This window comes from Ammospiza nelsoni, chromosome 16 (assembly GCF_027579445.1).
Source record: "Ammospiza nelsoni isolate bAmmNel1 chromosome 16, bAmmNel1.pri, whole genome shotgun sequence".
NCBI classification, from domain to species: Eukaryota; Metazoa; Chordata; class Aves; order Passeriformes; family Passerellidae; genus Ammospiza; species Ammospiza nelsoni.
The window spans coordinates 13,806,063-13,820,483 of record NC_080648.1 but is presented as its reverse complement, the minus strand read 5'-3'; the positions used below and the strand labels follow the sequence as shown (position 1 = coordinate 13,820,483).

General features: G+C 43.7%; 1 protein-coding gene across 2 annotated transcripts in view; it reads right to left on the bottom strand.

Moving 5' to 3' along the window:
- The window catches only part of GRIA1 (glutamate ionotropic receptor AMPA type subunit 1), a 120,903-nt gene that overhangs the window by 14,624 nt on the left and 91,858 nt on the right, over window positions 1-14,421 (bottom strand). For both annotated transcript variants that reach the window (XM_059483971.1, XM_059483972.1), the window contains exons 12-13: window positions 4,118-4,316; window positions 3,382-3,629 (exon numbers count right to left, since the gene is read on the bottom strand). In XM_059483971.1, the coding sequence (XP_059339954.1) occupies window positions 3,382-3,629; window positions 4,118-4,316 (447 nt within the window). The remainder of the gene's footprint in view (window positions 1-3,381; window positions 3,630-4,117; window positions 4,317-14,421) is intronic.

Here is a 14,421-nt window from a genome sequence, read left to right as displayed (position 1 = left end):
AGAGAAGGCAAAGGTGTAGATTTGAAGGTGGATCAATATTTTCCCTTTTCAACTCTAATGGTATTTTGGTCAGAGCCTGACTTTGGTTGCATTTAAAGCAAATGGGAACATGTGAGTGTAGATCCAGAAAGAATCTGACACTAAGTAAATCATAATTATTCTGTCTCCTAAAACAGAATACAGGTTACTTAGCACTCTGATGCCTGAACCATCTGTGAAAAATTAGTTAACTAATGAGCCAAAATACATTGCAGCTTCTATGTGGGTACAAGGTGTTAACAAAGTAAATGTACTGCTGTTTCCCTGAGCACATTATCAGCAATATGATTTTTGGAGCCATGTGCTGAACATTATGTTTTTTCTTTCCTAGGAAGCTTTATTTTGGTTAATTGTCTCTCCAGCTCCCAGGGAGAACACAGAACAAGCTGTACTACACCTTGACTGTATTTTGATGAAAGACTGAAAAGTCTGGGGTCCTGAATGAAGGTGGGTTTTTAACAGGGAACATTTTGTGTTCACTCACAGACCCTGGGAAGCTGACTTCTGTTTTATGGAACTTTAATGTCAATATGGCTGCTCTGAAGAACTTGCTCTCACAGAATACCATCTCAAAAACCTCTCTAGTCCCTGAGTCCAGACCTACAGGGAATTTCTTGGGTTTTATTTACCCTATTTTGAAAAATTTGGCTTTTTTCCTTCTTTGTGATTACTTGTCCAGCAGTGGAGAGGATCTCTTGCTGGGTAAATGGGTGTTTTGCAGCAGGGTGACTATCTCATGTCAGGCAGGATCACAGATTGAATTCACTGGTGTTGAAAAGTGAAATTTCTGCCCTCCTGTTACTGCCCTTCTCAGACATGCTTAAATATAACTAAATGTTTAACATCTAGAGGCCAAAGATATTCAAAGCCAGATTCACCTAGGAGGAAGTAATTTCTTTTAGCAGTCCAAGAGACCAAATCTTCTGAAAGATTCTGATCTTCTGAAAAGGCTGTTTGCACCTACTACCACATGTAGAATTATTTCTGGATTATCAACCTTGTTTTCATTCATTTGTGGCAGCATCCTGACATTGTTTGCCCATGTAGAAGCAAGAAAAATATATGATGAATGCTCCTGTATTTTCTCTCTAGGATTCTTTCCTAACCAGCTATCCTAAATGCAGGAAAACTGGTCTAGCTACAATGCCCAGCTTCTAAAACACGCCTGATGATACAAGATAGACCTGGGTCACAAACCTCCTGCAATCCTGGCTCAGAGCTTTTGCTCTGTGGATGGGAGTGGGTGAAGATGGATTCTGAGTAGGAGGCAGGATGGCCGTGCTGGGCAGACACCTCAGGGCTGTCCCCTTGCTCAGGGCCACCTCTTACGAGCAGGACCCCAGGGGGAGAACAGACACTACATGAGGACTGTAGGGAGCTACTGAGATTAAAACAGTTAAAACAACAGGAACAAAACAGACACAATGGGACAAAAAAATGGACAGGAACTGTTCCAAAGAAACACCATCAGATGGAAAATCAAGCATTCCTCCTTTGCCATTAGGCCCATAAGAAATTTGTTCTACATGCAGCCAGGATGAAAAAGAGGAAACAGAAAGAAATGTTAGAAATTTTTTGGAGTCATGCCTAGCAGAGGGATGTTTGGGGTGGCAAAAGTAAAATGATTGATGTGATTTTCTTTCTTGTGGTTTATTTTTCTTTGAAGCATGAAAAATGGCTCTTTCCCATGCCGAAAATTACAAGACAGGTAGGATGTTCCTGTTTGTTTGTTTGTTTCTATAATATCAAAATTAGGATCCAAGACTGATGTTTAAATAAGTAATTAATTAAATAGAATCATCCCTGGATCCTAATTTCCATATTTGCAAGACTGAAAACAAACAGTAGAAGGTGTGCAATAGAAAGCATCTCAAAGCTGTGAGAATATGTCCACCTTCAGCTGGAGGTACCTGAGTCATTTCAGAGCCTGAACTGCCCTGCATGCAAGAATTGCCTTCTGGACCATGTGCACTGGGGGTGCAGGTTGTCACCTGCAGGAGGCCACACCAGCTTCTCTAAAGTTACTGCTGGTATTGGAAGTGCTCAATTGAGTGTGAGCTGACTGAAGGACTGTAGTAATCAAAATCCTTGGGTCTTGTCCACCACCAGTTGATGCACCTTTGATTTTTTGGGCTGGCTTTGGCTTGGGCACTGTGTGACCAGACAGATCCTTCTGCAAATGGTCATCTGGTAAAAATCTGGTTTCTAGAAATCCAGAGATCATGGATTAAATGTCTCTGCATTGGGTTATGTAAGCAAACAACTATAAGGCCACACGTACACTTCTGGTAATAGGCTTCCATTAACAAATAACTCAGTAACTACTGAAATACATTGGAGTATCATTCTGATTACTTAATGCTACAGGTCCTGAGATCTAATGGTTTGGTAATCTCATAGTTTGGTTTGGTTATCTCATGGTTTAGTAATCTAATGGTTTACTAAACCATTGCAACTCATGTTCCTCGTGATTGTAACGGGAGGAATTGACATGGCCTCTGCCAAAAGGAACCATACTTCTGCTGTGTCCAAGATGACAATACCAGTCTGTGGACTGTGGCAATGCTGTTCTGAGCAGGTCAGTTTTCCTGCTGGATGCTCATGTCCATGAGTGCAGCTGTTTGCAGTGACCAGGCTCTGCTAACAACTCAGGCCTGGGTTTGTGCTCTTAAAGAGTTCATTCTTTTAAAGGAAGGTCTCTGAAGATACTTCACAGGCCAGTAGGAAAAGGCACATGTCAGCGGCAGGTCTGGGCTCAGAAATGCAGTATTTGTACCCCTTTGTGCTTGCTATAAATTTGGTGCTTGCTGGGATCTGAATTGACTCAGGGAATGAAACACCCTTTGCAGGGCTTTTGAAAGTGGATTTCCCGCCTCTTCCACCAGCATTCCATTTTAGGAAACACCAAAATGCTTTCCCCATGAGAACTCCCTCTGCAAGCATGGATCCAAGCCAGGGTAATCCCATACTCTGCAAAGCTGTGCAGTTCACATGGCACAGGATGAGCGTCCCTTCTGGATAAAGCTCTGTGAAACCAATGGTTACACCACAGCAGCCCCCTGCCATCACCTCATACAGCAGACACATTCATAGCAAGTGGATCAGCCAGGATCCAGTTCCCAAATGCAGGGCTTGAAGAATTAGACACTCCCATTGCTGCTCAGTGGGAGCTGGGCATTTTACTTCCCTGCACATCCCACTGAGTGGTCACAACCTTTTTTTCCTCCACCTCCCCCACCTCCTTGCCCCAAGCTTGATTAACATGGCAATGGAGATTGAACTGTGTGCATACATTGATTTGCTGGGTGGTTTGGCAGAAGGAAGCAACCCCAAGCTACTTACCTGAGCGCAGAGCCCTTTGGCGTGGCAATACCATAGCCCTTGGAGTCCAAGTTACCTCCCACCTTCATGGTGTCGCAGGGCTTCCGCTGCTCGATGTACTCGTTCATGGTGGACTCCAGGAGGTAAGCATACTTCCCTTTGGACTTCCTCACCCGGATCATCCCCTCCTCCGTCGTCCTCACAAAAACGGAGGGCTCGGCTGACTTCATGTACGTCCACATCTTCTCAAACACTGCTATTTTGGATCGCTGTGTAGGACAGCAGAAACCCAACAGAAGCGTTAACGGAGGTTTGGGTGCCCCCTGAGATTTCCAGCTTGGACTGAACAAACGCCCACACATCAAACAGGCCAAGGAAGCCAAAAGGGGTAACAGGTTGTTACCACTTCTGCACTAGGGCCCAGATCAATCCCTGATTGATATTCTCGTACAGAGTGATTTTGCAGATCAAACCAAGGGCAAGCCAAGCTGGAAATCTGGAGATGGTTTCATTTGGAGTTGCTCAGAGCAGGTCCTTGGTAACGTGGGGAGGCTCACGGATATTCCATATTTGTGTTCACAACTACAGAATATCACATGCTCTGGAGTCACTGCCAATCTTCTGGCAGGCTGTAACATGGTGAGGGGAAGAAAGTGAATAGAAACCAGACCTGAGCTGAGGACGAGAGAGGACGGACCTGGAGGACTTGCCAAACAAGAAGCTTAGAAAAACGTTTGCATTAAAGTTTCCTTTTTACCCTAAAAAATTCTTTAGTGGAGCCAGCTTCCAGGGTGCCATAGGCGATTTCTGTCTGCTTGGCCAAGTCCTCTGCGCTCTCGATGGGGGACACCATCCTCTCCACGGTGAGGAAGGCAGCCAGGTTAGCTGTGTAGGAGGATATGATGATCAAGGTGAAGAACCACCAGACGCCACCCACTATGCGGCCGGAGAGAGACCTGGGCACAGAGAGGAGAGTCAGGCAGGAGCAGGGGGAAGGTCTGAAAGGTGCAGCTTGTGCTTGCAGGCCCATCATTACCTGGCCATTTACCCAAAGTTACACTCTCCAGCTGCTTCCAAGGGAGCCAGAAGTCTGTCTCAGTTCCTAATTTGCTTTTAAAGGTGTTGATGTAATTAGAGTGGGGATAAATAAATTCACAGTGAAAATAAAAATAGCAATAAACTGAGAGAATTTGCTTTCATTTTCAATTCCTTTCAGAGTACAATATTAATGACAAGATATGGAGATAATTATGAGAAAGTTTAGCTGGGCAGGGGGCAATGCCCATCAACAATGCCTCTGTTGAGGTCTCTGTTGTACCATGTACCCTGGCAGGAAGGAGCACCAGCATGGAACCAGACCAGAAACACTGCCCAGCTGTGATCTTCTGGTGAGCTCCTCCATCGCCTGAAGTTTAAAAAAAACAACCCCTGTGTTTTTCTGTAAGACATATTGAAGCTCAGAGAGGAGTTATGGTCTTAATGAATAATTTGCCTACTGACATTCTCTCTTTTGTATTCAGCAGATGGTTAGACAAGATGTTCATAATAATGCTTTAAAATCTAGGTGTTTTGTACTGTCTGCACTCAAATAGCCAATTAACTGTAACCATTTGATAGCTATAGAGGCAAATAAGTCAAGCAGGCATTAATATTAAAATCTTTTCAAATATTTTTTGAGTGGAAGAGGATTTTAGAATGATGTCAGCATTCAGGCATTCTGTCTAAATTATTTATATGCTCCTTCTCTAGATGCGGAGCGCTGTCCCAGACAGAAGGGAACATACAATGCTGTTTGATAAAGCCAGACAGCCTGGCTAAGGAGGACCTGCCTGTGAGGCCTGGCTAAGGAGGACCTGCCTGTGAGAAACACCATTTATTTCTCCACAGGGGACCATGTTTCAGCATTGTCTTTTTGCTTATCTGAGTCACTCTGCAGAAATATGGTTTATGGGATGGTAACAGAGATATCCCAGTCCAGCTAAGGGCTAAAGTTAGGTGAGACAAATGCGAGCCTCTTGCATCCCATCTGCAGAGAACACTCAGGCTGCAGGACTGTCAGCACATACAGCGTCACCATTTGTTTCATATTTGGAGAGGGACTGGGGAGGGAGGCAGCTATAGATTCAACTCACACATCTTCAGATTGATGAGGAAGAGGAAGAAAATTAGTCTGGATGATGTGTGCTCAGGGAAGGAAGCGCTCAGAAAAAGCACAGAGGCATTAAACAAAAGTAACCAGAAAATGTCAAATACAACAATCTCTGCTGATGAAGGCCACTTTGAGCTGGCAAAATCCATTTGCATGGCAAATAATCACATTCATCTCCAGCTGCAAATTATAAAGCCTTTCCTTCCTGATGAAGCTGAGATATTTCTGCGACTGATTTCAATCCCTTCAGCTGCAGTCAGCCAGATTCCTGCCTCCAGACCCTCAACATTCTGGTGATATTCACCACCAGCTAAGCCCAGGGGGCTGCCTGCCCTCAGCTGCAGATGGTTTGTGCTTCCTGGCTTCACACCTGGCACTGACAGCATGGAGAAGTAACTTTGGGCTGCTGAGCCTGGAAGGTAACAGGGAGGGCTGGGGGAAGAGGGAGAAGGGGCTGTTTCTTTCCCCAGGGAGACAGAAGGATGCAGGCAGGATTCATGTGTCCATCATGGACTGGCTTCATCTGGGCTGTCCCTGCTGCTGGTGCTGGTCATTCCTCCTCATGGCAGGAGGAGGGATGTGCTCACTCTCACAGGCTGTGGAGGAGAGGAGAGGTGGTCAGCAGCTGCTAGGGCTGCCAGCATGGCAGGAGCCTCGTGAGTGAGTGATGTTTTGTCGCTGACACTGCTAGTGGGCAATGCTTGCCCTCATTGCTGGATTGACCTGGACCTGGAAGCTGTGAACCAAAACTGCTGAAATGCACAGCAGAGAAAACACTGAGTCCATGGGATCTACAGGACGTGGCCCTTTTGCTCTGTGGCTGTGCAGCACTTGGCACAAGGGAGAGCTGGCCAGTGATGGAGAATCTTGAAGGACAGAGCAGTGCAATAAGGAATGTAATGATAGTCATGATGAACACCACACCACAGATGTGATCCCCTGTGACAGCCTGGCCCAGGAGCAGTGAACACAGGCTGGACAGAACTAGTTGGGTTTCTCTTGTCTGTTTAGACTGAGCCAATGCCTGCTTAAAATGGCAAGTGCTTGCAAAGGTAATATCTGTTACCACCTTGTTCTGCTCCTTCTGTAGACACAGCAGATGAACAGCAGAGCCTCCATCACAGGACACATTTACAAAGTGCCTTTTTAATTTAGGAGATATTGTCTGATTTCTGACATGAGTGACTTCAACATTAGGGAGCTAAAAGCCTGGTCAAAAACCAGTGGGACTTAGAATTTATGTTTATGCTCTAGTAAGAGCAGTCACAGAGGAGTAGATGCATTTTGTCCTTTGAAGTCACTGCGAGGTTTTGAAAGTCTCACTCTGGAGCTGGGTAACAAAAAATGACCTTGTATAACAGAAATGTTCTGCAGCTTGAGCCCTGGCTCAAGTCCTTCTCTCCTCACTAATGGGTGTTGTGGGGTTTAAATCCTCTTGCACGAGGACATGTCCCTGTACCTGTTCAAGCATAACGTGAAGGAATCAGCACCCTGCTGAGTGGAAAGGAGTCAGTAACTCAGCCCCTGCAAAGCTCAGGTGAGACTGAGCACCCTGGTTAGGACTTTAAAGATGTGCTAAGGTTCAGATATTTGGATCTATCTATTTGACCTCTGCATTCATTTATGTTCATTATCATTGCAAACAGCAGGGTCTAAATAAAATTGGACTAAAATAAGCAACAGTAACAGTGTAAGAAGTTTTCATTAATGGGGTGCAAAAAGGAGTAAAATATCTAAATAGACCAGACTGTACTTTTTTCAACCTGTGTTACTTCCTCTGCACCTAGACTCTTCTTTCCTACACAATCCAAAATAAGATATCTTGACTTCTTCTTCTGTCCCTGCCTGTGCTGTGTAAAATAACACACCTCCACTCTTGTCCCTGGCTTGGGATCCTGCCTGTGCCTCCCAGAACTGGCAAGAACAGGATGCTCCTTCCCATCATTACCCTTGCAGGAGTAAGTAGTAAATACTCTGCCCTCATTATCCACAGTGCACAATCTACTTAAAATTAGAGCTGGCTGGGAACCAAGATTTCAGGACCGTGGAAAACTCTGAAATTGTAAATAAAGCCTTAATATTCTCATTTGGAATGCAAAGATAACGGTTGCAAATGTCCTCTAAAAGTAGCACTCTGAAAATGGTTGTTTTGGGTCTGTTCAAGCTTTGCTTTCTGCTATTACTTATAGTTTAATTTCTGAAAGACTAAATGGTATAATTTTAACATGGTAAACAATTTTGTTTCTGCTTTCTCTTACAAATAATTATCTTTTAGCATTTATAGTACATTATATCCTTACCTACTGCATATATAATTTAAAAGATAATTCTGAAATGTGCTAGTTTAAATCTGCCCAATAAAAATACTGCAGATGGCCAAGCTGAAAGTAATAATTTTGATTATTTTTTACTTACATGACTTTTAAAAAACCTTTCCTTGCAAAAATAACTGCATTTTGCCAGCAGAACACAGAAAGGAATTGTAAGTTCCCTTTGTTCCCAGGAAGAGATTTGTTCTAATATTTTAGCCTTAGCATTGATGGATCATACAGGAATAGAAAATCATGCATCTATAATCTCATTTCTTAAAACAAAACGCAATCCTTGATCAAACAATTTTCTCTTTGATCTTATCCCTCATGGAAGGTAGGAAAAACCAGCAGGAGTTTGCTTCTGCTTTGCCATCTATTAGAAGAGAACAATACATTTTTGCAAAAAAACATTAACAAGATCATCAGAAAATATACAGAATAAACCTCATTGGAAAACTGTTCAAGCACCAGCTCAGTTCTCTCCCACTTCTCCCTTCCCCCTCCCCAAATCCATTCCTTATGGAGAATTACACCTAAACTGACAGTGTTTTAATTAGAAGTGCAAATCTGGGATCCTGAAGCCATAGTTGCTTTGGGAGGATTTCCCAGATTTGCTGCTAAATTCAAGTCTAATAAAGGTTCACTTGCTCAACTGACATATTTGTCACTGAATGAATTTATGCAAAACTGTTGAAAGAAAAGCCCTTCTGTGCTTGTGCTACTGATTGTGGGTCAAATCCACTTTTGGTCTTCTACCCACACAGAGCCTCTGATCTCCAACACAGCTCTGTGAATTTGATACTGATCTAGACAATCCCATGGTTCTGCCTGAAATCTGGCTCGGTAGTGGATTAATTGCATGCATTTTGCACCAGTTTTGCTCTTATTTTAAGCAAATTTTCAATATGAAACCCTGTCAACGTAAAGAGCTTTGCTTTTCCTCTGTGTCACAGACCATCTGACATGGTTGGTCTCACCACTTTACCTCCTGACATGAACCCCAGATTTGCTGAAAAGGCAAAGGAAGAAATTCAGTGTGGGGTTGTGGAGCTGGGATCAGCTCTGGGTGCATCCATCAAGTACAGACTGCAGAGCTCTTATCCTCTTATTTTCTGCTGTGCCATGGAGAGTTTTGAATGAGTTCACAACTGCTTGCCACAAAATTCAAGGGATCATAATGCAAGTTTTTCTTTTCATGCTGCATTACTAATTTTCTTGCCATATGAGTTTGCTTTTACTTGTTATTGAATCCTAGCTCCTGGTACAAGACTTTGGAGCCCTGACTGCAGCGCTGGGTTTTAACATGCAGTGTCAGGAAAGCCCTTACAAATACAGAAGTAAGAATGTTATCCACTGATATTCTTATTTACCTCTCCCAGAGGGACAAATTCTTTCTTTATATCTCACAACTTTTCCACAGAGTTAAGAGCTGCATATATTGGTACCCTGTGGGTGACACTAACCAGGGAGACAGGGTAAGGAACCTGAGGGTGCACAGGCACTGGGAGTCCCATGCTGGCTGTGTCCTGGATTTTTTCTCTAATTCTTGTTAAAAAGAAAAGAAAAAAAAAATAATTAGGGCTTCTTCAGTTTTGCATATGGGCTGGAGATCTACTCTTGTGATTTCAGGCAAACCCTGCCAGTCCATCTTACCCCAAATCCAATGTGCTGGATGAAGGCAGTATGGGTTATGGAATCCCAGCAGAAGTGCCTTTAAGAAGGGGCCTTGTGGATGCTCACAGTGTAAATATTGCATCAACTGAATGTGATCTCTGCAAACACACAGAATCTCCCAGATTCAACAGGGGGATGTATATCTGTGAGGCGTTAATTATAAATCATGGTTTATTTACTGTTTCTTTCTGCCTAAGCTAATGGCTTTGGACAGCAGTGTATGCTCCCTCTCCTACTGTTTCATCTCTTCTTTTGCAGAATATGTTGGCATTTTTCCCCCCTTCAATTTCCCTTTAATGGGCAAAACCTCATTCTAAAATGAGTTTTCCTGCTTAGTCAGAAATGCATCATGCCACTTGTGGTTCTCCACTCATTGGGCCCTGGATTACTGCAGTGCTAAGTATAAGCATGACTGCAGGAGCAGCTCCGTGCTGTTTTCCAGACATTCACTTAGCATTCTGACAAGCAAGAGGTGCCTAAGCCTAATCAGAGGACCAGCATCCAGGAGCTGGGTTTTTCTGTTCCCTGTGAAGCCCTGCTACTTTATGGGATGCTGGATAGCTTACTCCATCTCTCTAATTTAGCTCCTAGCTGTGGGAGAAGAGGATGAATCACGTTGATGAACCTGTCCTGGGTGGGTGGCCTGAAGCAATGGCCACCAGGTGGAATTTACCTCTGAGCTGCTGCTTTGCCCAATTCCCCTTCCTGAGACACTGAATCCCAGCAGGCAGAGGCAGCATCAAATGGGCCCAGCCATGCAGGGGGTGGGTGATGTGTGCACTCCACAGCACTTTGCAGGTTGTGCCCTTGTGTGTCCAAAACAACACCTGAGGGTTCTCAGCAAGCACAACTCACCTGCTCAGCTAGAGGGGTGTTGGAAGCACAAGATGCCAAACAAACTGGGACTGACATGGGCAGCAAGCCCTCTTCAACTTCAGCAGGACCCACAAAAATACTGCAAGAGAGCAGAACTGCAGGACTGAGGTATCACTGCCATCCTGCACAGCATCCCTGGCTGCTGAAATGAGATGTCTAACCCTAAAATTGCAGGATAATGCACTCAGCTCTTCTAGAGGGCAGCTAAAAACAGTACAAATGCAGGGCCAGGATAGAGGGATGAGGTGGAAACCTAAGAAAAAATGAGTATAGCTGAAAGGCAGAGAGGTAGATGTGATCATCCTCTAAAATACACACAGTGTGCCTCTTCCTGTTGCAGACAGGGTGCTTGAAGGGATGGATATTTAGATAGTGATTTGCTGAGAAACATGTGGTCACTTAGGGCTGCTTGGCAGCCCCAGAGAAAGGCAAAGTCATCCCTCTTCTGCTGTTTTGCCAGCTATCACTACAAGGATTAAAACCCCAACTCTCGTCATGCCTTTGAGCAAAAATTTCACTGAGAAAAAGGCTCTTCATGTATTTTTCTCACTCTGATGACATTTGTTCACTTTGCTGAGAAAAACTCACAAGGTGACAAGCATAAAATTTTGTCAGAAGCAGTTGCTGGAGAGCCCCAGGAGATTCATTATTCAGGAACTTCCTCAACCTCAGGTGGCCCCAAATTTAACAGCACTCATCCTTCTTTTTGAGCAACAGCCTATTGTGCCAATGTCCTTTACTGAGTTGCTGGATTCCATATGGTCTCCCACAGTCTCTTCTTCAAAGTCTACTTGATGAAAAAGCTGCTTTTTCCCCCAAAAGATTTAATATGCTTTGGATTATATGCCATCAGTTCTTCATTTTTCCAAGATCCTCTTTAGCCATCTACCTTTGCTCACACTAGAGCTCCATTTCTGAGACTTCTGGGCAATAATGCTACAATAACCTACTTCAGACTTCTTCCAGGGAGTCTTGCCTTCGTTCATTTTGCTTTATTTTTTTCCTGTCTTTTGTCAGATTTCCCAGTCTGATGAGAGACAGGCTTTGCTCTGGAAGGAGAGTATTTTCTGCACTGGAAGATATTAACTTTGGCAATCTTTCCAAATATTCCCTTCATTTTATCTCTCATTTCTAATTTAAAATGTGATTCCTCACCAGGACCGTACAAGTTGGATTTTCTCTAGTTTCAGTTTGGAGCCTTTCTTTTTTGAACAAGGACAGACATACTATATCTCTTGTAGAAGTGGTGAGGAATGAATCTGCTCTCCCCAGACAGTGTTTTTAGAAGAGTTTTATGTGCACGCGTGTGCCTGTGTTTTAGCATTAAAACTCCCATCCTGTGAAGGGAAAACAAATTCAGTGTTTCTGCTCTCCCCTATTTCACCTGCCAGGATCTATTTGGTGATTTTTAAAATCTTTTTTTTTTAAGGCTTCAGAAGCACTGTTGAGATGAAAAGCTGTCCCCTCCCTCTGTTTTCCTCTCTGCAGCCTGAGATTTTCCTTCTTATTGCAAGCTTCAAGAAAAGAGAGAAGAGAAAATTCCTCCTCTGGGAGAGCATCCTGTGCACTTGGCTCCTGCAGCTGTACTCTTCATCACATCTCACACCTATACACAGGGCACAAGTGCTTTTTTTATTGCTTTTCTCTTTCACCACATGAGGACTAATCTCCTTCCCCACTACTCCTCTGTTCACACACTCTCCTCCTATTACTCCTCATCAGACTGAGTTGGGAGAATTCATTAGTGTATAAAACACGCTTTGAAGTTGTCCAAATAACAGTGATGTAACACTTTTGCACTTCTATAGACTCTTTTATCTGAAGATCAAAGTAGTAAGTTATGATTACCATGATTGGATTATTGCTGCTTAGCCTTTGGATCTGAGGGTAAGCAACAACTCTTCTGGGTAGGCACTAATCAGAATTACTGCATGATTTTATTAAATAGATTGAATGCCATCAAGTGTGCTGCTGCTGTTTAAGGGAAGGGCTGTGTGCACGAGCTCTGTGCCCTTTCCTGCCATCTGAGCATATGAATCAGCTGCTCTCCAGCTGCTCCTTTGATCCATGTGGAAATGGAGGGAAGGCAAAGACAGTGTGGAAGACTTCAGAGGTGACACCAGGCTCTGCCCTTTCCAACTCCAGACTCTGCCCAAGCACATAAGAATTTTTGCCCCAATTTCTTAGCAAGATCCACATTTTGCTTTTCCCAGTTACTTGGCTTCCTCAAGCCTTTCACAATGGATAACACAATATCTCTGTCCTATTTCAATAAATTTGTCTTAACTTCTCATCATCTTGGGGTGTTACCATGGGAATTGCTCAGTGAACAAATGCATTCCTGAACTTTTCATGAAAAAGGGGGTATGGTGCTTCCCCAGTTACAAGGATGAGCAGTTGGGATGAAATCTGACACAAAAGCAGAATAGGCCCCATAAATGCCTGTGACAGTGTTCACAGGGGTCCCAGGATGAGGGAAGAGATGAGGATTTGACTCCATGTTTCAGAAGGCTTGATTTATTATTTTATTATATATATTATATTAAAACTATACTAAAAGAATAGAAGAAAAGATTTCATCAGAAGGCTGGCTAAGAATAGAATAGGAAAGGATGATAACAAAGGCTTGTGCCTTGGCTCTCTGTCCGAGCCAGCTGACTGTGATTGGCCATTGATTAGAAACAACCAGCATGGGCCAATCCCAGATGCACCTGTTGCATTCCACAGCAGCAGATAACCATTGTTTACACTTTGTTCCTGAGGCCTCTCAGCTTCTCAGGAGGAAAAATCCCAAGGAAAGGATTTTTCATAAAATATGTCTGTGACAAAAACCAAATTCCATTGGAATTAAGGCAGAACTCTGAGCCTCCCAGTGGAAGGCCAGTTGTGGGGATGACACCAGCAAAGAGCAGCTGGGGATGCTTTTTGTGTTTCTTTAGCCAGAGCAATTTGAATCAAGGAGTTCAAAGCTCATTCGAATGTGTATCCAGTGAGTGTGCACATGGTATCTCAGTGCTGATAAAAGTAATGTACAGCATATGGAAGAGTTATTTAAGCAGGGCTTTCCTGTGAAAACACGCTCAGGGCTTCCCATCTTAACCACAATATTTTTTTTGGAGTGCCAACATTAAAGCAGTATGTGAGAGGCAGCCTTGCAGAGGACAGCACCTGAGGGAGGTGGAGGCCATTCAGCTCCTCACAACCCTTATTCTTTGACAAAAACACTTGGCAGTCGACCTAACTATTAGAGAGACACAACCACACTCAGTCCTGCCTGCAGAGCCCAGCTGAGCTGACTGCTCAGGAACAACTTGTTATTGAGAGGAAATGGGAAAAAGCCTGCTGCTCTCACTGACTGAAAATCAGCAAGTCTGAGTACAGCAGGGGGGTCCCTGGAGGCTCTGAGAGTCTCCTGCTGCAGTCAGGGAGGAGGCTGTGACTGTCAGAAGGCAGCTCTGTAAATCTTAGTGCTCCTCATCATCCTGAGTCAGTGCCCAGCATTAGAAACACAAACAGCACCTTCCAGTTCCATGTCAGAGAACACAGAATGGTGTGAGTTGAAAGGGATTTTTAAGTTCATTTCCTTCCAATCCTCTGTCATGGGACAACCTTCAAAGGTTGCTCCAAGCCCTATCCAACCCAACCTTGAACATTTCCAGGGACGGGGCAGCCACAGCTGCTCTGGGCAACCACAGCTGCTCTGGGCAACCTTTGCCAGGGCCTCACCACCCTCCCAGGCAAGAATTTCTTCCTAATATCTATTCCAAATCTACCCTCTTTCATATAAAACTTCCCAAGATATTTAAAAAAAAGGGAAATGCACTTTCCCCCCTGCTATTTTCAACTTTGTTTTCAACGAAAAACATGAGAAACATTTATTTAGTCCTGAAGAAAGAAATTGCAAAAGTATTTTTAGGCTAATATATCTGCTTTTAGATGAAGTGTTTGATGACTTATCTTAAACACAGCTGGTGGAATGATTAGTGAATCTGTCACTCAATGGGAGGAGTTTCAGCAAATTTCTTGCTGTCCCCCATCAACCTCAACGCC